The following is a 9588-nucleotide window of genomic DNA, read 5'->3' on the forward strand; positions in this document are numbered from 1 at the left end:
ATTACAGGCTTTTGGTTATTTTCAAATTGAGCTCAACATTTAATTACAGAGTATTACATTTTCTTTTTATTATTTGAGGCTCATGTCTAAAGGGTTCTTTTCAAGGGCAAGAAAATTGAAATTGTAAAAATGGTCAGATTCCCACCCCATGAATGAGAAGTCACAATGATTCTGTTGGCGCACAACCAGACTTTTAAGTCGAAAAACCCTAGTTACTGGTCATGTGCCTGGCAAATGTTGTTTAGTTAAATTTGCCAATGACGGCTCAATATCCACTGTCATTGCATTAGATTATGGAGAAAACTGAATTTGGGGTTCCCAGCATTTCATGGGAACAAAATTCCCTGATTTTTTCTCAAATGGAAGGTAAAAATTCCCGGATCATCATTTTGGCTTTATAGTCTGATAAGCGTACACTACAGGTGTTCGTATTACAGGTTATAGGGTTACACAAGCACCACACCGACAGAACGTTGTATTAAACGTGTTCTTATTACTGAGGTTTGACTTATTTGTCTGAACCCTAACAGAGTCGGGAAGGGGGGGGGAGATAGAATCTGTCCCTCCTTATGTTCCAATCTCCTCACAGTGCATTTGTACACACCAAGCCTTCAGGTCAATTTTCTAGTAATATCTTCCAGTCATTTTGACCCCATGTTTGTGAAAATCAGACATACTTGTACATGTATTCCTTTCTCATGCTGCATGTTTTCAAGAGAGCTCATCAGCCAAAATGTCAACTTTCCCCCCTGCATGCAAGCTGACTCAAATGTGGCCTTCAATTGGCAGCAACAATAAAGCCATACATCAGATACGATTGATACTTCCCCTCTGTACTGACAATGTGCCAATAAGCATGTCAAGTCTGCAAATGATTAGGCACAGGACAACTGAGTTCAAAAGAGGGAGTGGGGATAAAATGGTCTGAAATAATGCTCTGTGAAATTGTCTGCCAAAAACAAGCAGTTTTCAAAAGATTTTCTTACAGCACCTTTTCCTGAATACTCATTTCTCTGAACACATGAGAATAACTTACAAATCCTGTCCCAACATCAAATATACAGTTTGTTCATTATTTCTAACATTTCCAGGAGGTTTGTGAAAGAATCTATAGTGACTTACCCACAAAACTTCATAAAGTAAATTAATTCTTCAAGAAGGCAGACCACTGTAATTGTAGCACTGAACGAAAGAAAGGAATAATAAATTTGACAAAATCTTCAGCAATTTGACGCAATCATTCAATGTTTGTAAATAGTTCCAGAAACACAACACATGTACATTGAACGGGGTCCATACCTGATTCTTAAAATTTATCATGCAGTGACTGCTATGCATGAAATTTCTAAGACATGAGCTAAGATTGGTCACTCAATCTTGGATGGTGTCTGGCTCAAGTTAAACTCAAGCCTGGTATGAGGCTCAAGATTTAGGACTGGTCACTCAAGCCTGGATGGTTTAGGCCAAATATCTCTCAAGCCTGGTGAAATTCTTAAGAGCTAGGATTGGTCACTCAGTCCTGGATATTTGCAGCTCAAGTCCTCCTGCTGGTTTATACTGCAGAGACTAGAGCTAGGATTGGTCGCAAACTTGCATGGTTTGAGGCCTAAACTCACCAAGTCTCGTAGGAGGCTCCAGAGCTAGAATTAGTCCCTCAGATCATGTCTGGATGGTTTGAAGCTATTAGTCCACCTGATCGTTCATGTTGCTGAGACTGGAGCTAGGGCTGGTCACTGAAGCATGGATTGTTTAAGGCTGAAGTCCAGCCATTGCTAAGACCAGAGCAGATAAATCACTTAAGCCTAAGTGGTTATACTCTCACGTCCACTGGCTCGTTCCAATTGCTGAAACAATAAAGCTAGGATTGGTTACCCATGTGGCATGCCTGGATGGTTAGATATTCAAGTCCACCTGCTGGTTTATATTGGATCCATGAGCAAGAAATTCCCCAATCATGTGTGGGTACCATTGAAGAGTCAATGTGGTGGGCACTCATGCACCACCAGAGGGCTATGACTGCATGTTACCTGTTGAATGGATACCAGTTACCCAAATTAATACATGCACACTGTCTAGATTCTGTCTCTGAGATGACAACATGAATATGAAAATATCACTTGTTGATATTAGAGAGGTTTTGCACAGCCGCGGTTGCGGATACATGTACGAATACATTATCACATTGTGCGCTCCGTGTGACGTATACATCCGTCTCAAACTTACATGTAATTCCATTCAAGCTAGCAAGAGATATCGGCTGCTGCACACATAAACAAAAAAAAATGGAAATTGTTTTTCCTGATTTTGTGGGCGAGTTGTTTATAAACAGAAGGAAATCACCATTTTGATTGTTAGTTATACCTTCAATGGACTGGGATTTATGCCTGAAGAAATGAGAGGAAAGCAAACAGAAAAGTAACCGTGCAGTGACGACCACCATGTCCCAGCTGTGCAGACAGCAGGCCCTACATCTAGGCTAACTTACACGGGCCATCGTCTTGGCTGACCCATCCAAATGAAAGCTGGACTACGATTGGTCACTGGAATGGAAACAAATGGGATGCAAGGTTTGACCTAGAAAAGAAAGAAGAAAGAAAAGTTGGAAAGAGATGCAAGGTTTGACCTAGAAAAGAAAGGAGGAAAAGCTGGAAAGAGATGCAAGGTTTGACCTAAAAAAGAAAGTGAGAGGAAAAGCTGGAAAGAGATGCAAGGTTTGACCTAGAAAAGAAAGAGAGAGGAAAAGTTGGAAAGAGATGCAAGGTTTGACCTAGAAAAGAAAGAGGGGAGAAAAGTTGGAAAGAGATGCAAGGTTTGACCGAGAAAAGAAAGAGAGAGGAAAAGCTGGAAAGAGATGCAAGGTTTGACCGAGAAAAGAAAGAGAGAGGAAAAGTTGGAAAGAGATGCAAGGTTTGACCTAGAAAAGAAAGAGCGAGGAAAAGTTGGAAAGAGATGCAAGGTTTGACCTAGAAAAGAAAGAGAGAGGAAAGTATGGAAAGAGATGCAAGGTTTGACCTAGAAAAGAAAGAGAAAGGAAAAGCTGGACAGAGATGCAAGGTTTGACCTAGAAAAGAAAAAGAGAGGAAAGGCTGGAAAGAAATGCAAGGTTTGACCTAGAAAAGAAAGAGGAAGGAAAAGCTGGACAGAGATGCAAGGTTTGACCTAGAAAAGAAAGAGAGAGGAAAGGCTGGACAGAGATGCAAGGTTTGACCTAGAAAAGAAAGAGAGAAGAAAGGCTGGACAGAGATGCAAGGTTTGACCAAGAAAAGAAAGAGAAAGGAAAAGCTGGAAAGAGATGCAAGGTTTGACATAGACAAGAAAGAGAGAGGAAAAGCTGGACAGAGATGCAAGGTTTGACATAGAAAAGAAAGAGAGAGGAAAAGCTGGAAAGAGATGCAAGGTTTGACCAAGAAAAGAAAGAGAAAGGAAAAGCTGGAAAGAGATGCAAGGTTTGACTGAGAAAAGAAAGAGGGAAGAAAAGTTGGAAAGAGATGCAAGGTTTGACCTAGAAAAGAAAGAAGGAGGAAAAGCTGGAAAGAGATGCAAGGTTTGACCTTAAAAAAGAAAGAGAGAGGAAAGGCTGGACAGAGATGCAAGGTTTGACCAGGACAAGAAAGAGAGAGGAAAAGCTGGAAAGAGATGCAAGGTTTGACCTAGAAAAGAAAGAGAGAGGAAAAGCTGGAAAGATATGCAAGGTTTGACCTAGAAAAGAAAGAGAGAGGAAAAGCTGGAAAGAGATGCAAGGTTTGACCAAGAAAAGAAAGAGAGAGGAAAAGCTGGACAGAGATGCAAGGTTTGACCTAGAAAAGAAAGAGAGAGGAAAGGCTGGACAGAGATGCAAGGTTTGACCAAGAAAAGAAAGAGAAAGGAAAAGCTGGAAAGAGATGCAAGGTTTGACCGAGAAATGAAAGAGGGAAGAAAAGTTGGAAAGAAATGCAAGGTTTGACCTAGAAAAGAAAGAGGAAAAGCTGGAAAGAGATGCAAGGTTTGACCTAAAAGAAGAAAGAGAGAGGAAAGGCTGGAAAGAGATGCAAGGTTTGACCTAGAAAAGAAAGAGAGAGGAAAAGCTGGAAAGAGATGCAAGGTTTGACCTAGAAAAGAAAGAGAAAGGAAAAGCTGGAAAGAGATGCAAGGTTTGACCTAGAAAAGAAAGAGAGAGGAAAAGCTGGAAAGAGATGCAAGGTTTGACCGAGAAAAGAAAGAGAGAGGAAAAGCTGGAAAGAGATGCAAGGTTTGACCTAGAAAAGAAAGAGAAAGGAAAAGCTGGAAAGAGATGCAAGGTTTGACCTAAAAAAAGAAAGAGGGAGGAAAAGCTGGACAGAGATGCAGCCACACTCGTGTTGCAAAAACCCCAAGTGCGGGGGGAGGGAGATGTTAAGGTGTCGGTTTCGACTTGCACTGGTATGGTACCCAGGAGTGAACTAGGTACAGTAAGGTACTCTTCCTGAGTGGAGAGAGCAAGTGCACAGTCTCGGCTGGTTTGACTGCTGAATAGACATGTATGGCAGTTGGTACGCAACGCACCCACCAAATAGTACTTTGCTACCGGCTTAAGGAGCACCTTTAGGTTTTTCCTGAAATCCAGGATTGCGAATAGGGAAAGAATTTTGCGACGGACAGTTCCATCTATAAAACCATAGCAATTTGTCAGTGGAGTGCCTTTTTGATGGATAACTTCTGCATATCTCTGTAATCTATGGAGTGCCCATGCACTTCAACCAGGTGATTTAGAGTAGCATTGACTATCATTGACAGGGTAGACTTTGGTCGGCAAAAAAGGGCTCCAAATCTAAGAGTCAGTTTGGATAAACTAACCTCCTGAGGAGAATACATAAGGCATCTGTTCCACCGACAACAGTTCTGTTGGGACAAACCACTCTTTCAGGTATACGCAGATAAAAAGCGAGCTGGCCAGTCATCTGTTTATTAAACCTGAAGTAGAGAAGATAGAAAATGCTTACAAGAAAATGTCGAATTTTCGATTCAGACACGCATTTCCTTTGAAAATAGAGATTGACGTGTTCCATTATTTTCAAGTTTGTTTCAAATTGTAATGAGCAAATCTAAGAATAACTACATCATCAAGGATGGCTATTTTAAATTGTTTGGGCTCCACATGCAACACCCCCAGCACGGTGATTCGAGCTTACCTACCCCTAGGCCTAGTGCACAAACAAAATGTCCGAGGTACGTGGGATGGCCTGGCTAGCCTCAAACCTGGTTGTTGTTAGGCAGATAAGTCTTAGACACGTAAGACATATAATATCAACTTTCTAAGTGGACGAAGACTTGAAGAGAACATAGTGTTGGGCCTAGTCAGTATGGCCAATCAAGGCAATTGCTGAGTCATGCTGAGACATCAAGTCATGACACTTGACAGTAACTGAGTAAGTGAGAAGCCTACCCTCAGCATCATGCTTGGCATGCTTGATCCACGTCCATTGCCTACCTGAAGTTACTCAGACATTGTACGTCTGACAAATTGTCCTGGTGAAATTTCGGAATACCAGGATTGTACGTTGAGGGCCTGGTGTGTGGTGGAAGTAGCAAGGAAATTGCGTCTTTGTCTCCATTTTTGGCAGCAGCAAGGACATCATTTAACTCTGTGGGCATTGCTATGTTGGATACCGGTGCCCTCCAGCGAGTTAATTGTGACGGGTTGCAAAACAAAAGCTGAATTGGCACTAGATGTATATGCTTACGGTTATTGTATCCGTAACTGTATCTGTACGCACAGACTTGCGAAACCTCTCTACTAATATACTTAGAGCAGTTATGTTATTTCTTCCTTTCTCATATTGTGTGCTTCAAATGTGTTACATATCAAATTACAGATAACATATACACAGATATCTATTGATCCAGTGTCGTCATTTGATATTTGTTCAGAAAATGTCACTCCATCTGCGTAAGTTTTACAGCATGAAAAAATATGTAGTTGGTGTTTACTATATGGTGAACAATTGTTGCTTTTGGATCATTTACCATAAAAATGTTTGGTCGATACCACATAGCAGTGCAAATGTGTGTACAACCGTCATACCGTCATTGTGATTTTATGGTGTGGAATTCTTTAGTTACAATAAAAAAGTATTGAATAATATCCGAAGACATTTCTCTGCTTTGTCAGTTTGTCATCCTGATTGTATTTAATCCTGAAAAGTGGCGCACTGTTAAAAATACAAGTACATGTATGTAACTCCGCAAAAACTTGACTTCAGGGGATCATAACCCATCAAACCTAACAAGGTTTTTGAGAGAAAGGTATCAGTTACAAACTATTATTCAAACTTTTAAAATGTATGAAAAAAATCAATATAAATATCCCTACTCATTCCCCTCCCAAAATGCATCAATCCTGAACAATTACCTTTGAGCCAAAATATGCCCTGAGAGTACATACATGTACCTGAGAATCTAGCAAAATGAGGTTTCAAATTGTCAAACGTCAGTGCAACACCATCGATAAGCAAGGGAAACAGACCTACTGTTCATACATGTAGTTCTCCAAGTTCTTTTCCTGAGTAGACTTCTCCATGGCATGCCCACGAATACAGTGTGCCTACCCCTGGCAATTAAATCACCACTTGAGTTGATGATGTCAGCCTTCAGGAATGCTGGACTCTTGCCTGTCTTTAGGACCTGGGCATCCAAAGAGATCTGTTCTCCTAGACTGGCTGATCGAACAAAGCTGAAATAAAAAATTCTCTTCATTAATCAGAATGAGAATGATGCATCAGCACTTAAGATTTGAAAGACAAGTTCAGCTTAGACTTAATTTACATGTCTTGAAATGACACACACCACCTTTTTGGTTTATGATTAGAGAGAGAATTATTACCCCTATGGCATACATTTGAGGGAGCACAATTCATTTACCAATACCATGAGCTGACACTCAGTTATGCGCACAATAATCTCACTTGCACATATTTTAGAGAAACTAGCTATTTTGGTTTTCATGAACTGGCACCCGGTACAGTGGGGCATTTCTGCCGCACTTCGTGCATTTTCATTTTTACGAGCTGATACTTACATGTATCTTATTATTCCACCAGTTATTAAAACGACTTTTAATTAAATTTGGGAAAGGCAACAAGTATGTGGATGGATTGAATTCATGTTGCACCTTTCAAAGCTTTTTTCTCCACGCTGTAGCAGCGCAACAAATTTGGGTGTCAGTTCATGAAAACAAAAATCAGTCTATTTCGCATCAGTGTCTGATGTGCGCACATACTACTGAGTGTGAGTTTGTGAAATCGAAGTTGTTGATAACGAGTTTTTCACTAAGTGACAACCACATGCAAATGAGTGTCAGTCCTTGTCAGTGACGAATTAGGTACATGCTCTTTAAAAGGAAAAGCTGCCCCCGTTCCAATTTCCCCATTGAAATTTTCAAATGAACACTACCAACATGTCTGTGCAGGCTGTAGTCATTAGGTTCGGTGCCCCCTGTAAAAAACTTTGTTAACCCCTTGGTGCCCTTCTAGAAATTCAACCCAAGCTACACCACTTCCCAACTGCCGGAGATGGTTCAATTCCTGTCAACTTCTGATGGGGTTTGACAGTAACATCTTTGTTTGACAGAGGAGACGACAGTGATGCTATACTATTCTGAGCATGTTAAGCACGTGCCTTGTCACTGCCTTGACCAGTTACATACATGTACACGTGCCTCATGTCCAGCTCCACACTGACACCCAGTTTGCCCACGTTGGGGGTTGCCAGGGCCAAGGCAGACACGCTGTCCACCATTGACCTCAGGCAGCTGCTGTGCAGTTTGTTCTGTACATTTGTGTGCTCCTTTTCCACGACGAGCTCACACTGACATCGGCCAGGCCTGGCAGAGACACTGTTGATCTAGATGACGGGCTGATTCAAAATGCATTGGATGAGGTCACACTACAGGAGTGGGCTTTCCACTATCTACTATCTCAAGTTATCCAAGGATTACTTAAGATAAAGGACAAAAGGAAGCACAATATTGCAGAATATCCCACCTACTCGCTCGTGCTCGAAGCCAGCTGGGCTAACTTTAAAAACTTTTACCATGGTCTGTTTCTACATATACCTCCATCGCGCCATGTCATCACCTTTGGTCATTATACATGTCACCGGTCGCGGTGCACGAGGGAGGGGAACGGACGTCGGACCCCACAATTCTGGGGGTAGGCATAACAGCAATGACCCCGAGTTCACGTGCGGCGATTCTACACTGGTAGTACATTTCAAGTAGCAGGGCACTCTGCAATTACGGTACTCCCTGAGACTTCCTCACACCGTGGAACTCATAGCTATACTTTAAAACCCTGTTGAATGTCTGCCCTGAAGTGAGGACGCTGACGTTATTGCTTTCCAGATTTGCCTGACTGGACTGCAGGATCCCGAGGCCGCCATTGTGCACTGGCACGTACGTCTATAGTCCACAGAGGGCGGTTGTGAAAACTGTAGCTTTACAGAAAAAAAAAAATTTTGTGATGTCTTGCTCGAACAATAACTTGCAGAAATGTGCGGACTGCGACCATGGAAGAAGGAATCTGTTTTCCTTCCTCCAAGCTGCGACTGGGCATTTGTTCATAAAATGATAATCAACCAAAAAAGTCACATGGTTGGTGTTAAACGATTGATAAAGTACGAGGGCACTTCAAGCTTAAATTTAGAAGCGCTTTTAGTGCTTTTAACCTTGGGATCTTTCGGCTGAGGGGTCTTCATACACTGAAGAAGAAAGCAAGGTTCCAGAAAAACTGCGTCAGTTTGAAACGGTCATTGCTGCACTTTAAGGCTGGCGCACGCTGATAATGCCTCGTCTATACATCATGTACTGATGTAGCTATAGGGACTGAGGCTCCAGGCATCAGTTCAGTTGCGTGGATTCCCTACCAAACTTTGATGTTTAAAGGTCATATATGATCGTCCCCCCTCCCCCGGGGGGCGTGGTGTACGTGTTTTTGATTCTAGAGTTGTGAGCCGGCTGCACACACGGATGAACATTCCGTGGAAGCCGGCGGGCATAAATATTGTCACAAATGTTGGTAATTTGCAGTGTGTTACCGTCAATCAAGTCGTGTATCTATATAGTCTTGCGTCCCGCAGGATCGAGAGCCCGGCAAAAACTTGAAGGGGACATTGTCTGAATAAACAGTCTGTTGTCGGCATCAGTGGAGAAATTCTCGCTTCATATGCAACTTGACTAGGTTACTGAGAATTAATGTTACTTAGGACCTTTAAAATATGGTAATACATCGGGGCACGAGTTCCTCCATGCAGGCAAGACCGTTTGGGATATAATTAAGTCATGTATAGTACACGCAGAAAAATTTCTCATGCATGCAGTTTCAGTTCACGTTGCGTTACACCGGGGATTTCCCCCAGATGAGAAATGATCGCGGAGCATTATTAGAAAACTAACTTCGTGCTTTTGTTACTGCTCTACTGATTTTTTGTCAGCTTTGTTGTTCAAATTTGATTTATTAGAAGAAGTATTATTACTTTTCAGCCCAAAACCGGAACATCCTATTGTCTCCTGTGACTTTAATGCCATGATATTGTATAGAACTGTGGAACTATGTTCGCGCGCGGCAGGATTTCGCA

General features: G+C 41.9%; 1 protein-coding gene across 17 annotated transcripts in view; it reads right to left on the minus strand.

The window, feature by feature from the left end:
• LOC110978797 (acyl-coenzyme A thioesterase 13-like) overlaps positions 1 to 9345 on the minus strand; it is a 78798-nt gene extending 69453 nt beyond the window's left edge. Inside the window, exons 1-6 of one of the 17 annotated variants that reach the window (XM_087148418.1) lie at positions 7661 to 9343; positions 6482 to 6688; positions 4813 to 4929; positions 2486 to 2574; positions 1617 to 1844; positions 1123 to 1182 (exon numbers count right to left, since the gene is read on the minus strand). In XM_087148418.1, coding sequence (XP_087004544.1) covers positions 2538 to 2574; positions 4813 to 4929; positions 6482 to 6688; positions 7661 to 7752 — 453 coding nt within the window. In that variant the 5' untranslated portion in view covers positions 7753 to 9343 and the 3' untranslated portion in view covers positions 1123 to 1182; positions 1617 to 1844; positions 2486 to 2537. Of the gene's footprint in view, positions 1 to 1122; positions 1183 to 1616; positions 1845 to 2485; positions 2575 to 4812; positions 6689 to 7407 lie in introns of all 17 variants that reach the window. The other 16 variants (XM_087148427.1, XM_087148422.1, XM_087148416.1 and 13 more) reach the window with 16 other exon arrangements.
• Positions 9346 to 9588: the final 243 nt, after the last annotated feature.

The sequence above is a fragment of the Acanthaster planci genome, linkage group LG18 (assembly GCF_054643075.1).
Source record: "Acanthaster planci isolate LZ-2023a linkage group LG18, COTS_SCS, whole genome shotgun sequence".
NCBI lineage: Eukaryota > Metazoa > Echinodermata > Asteroidea > Valvatida > Acanthasteridae > Acanthaster > Acanthaster planci.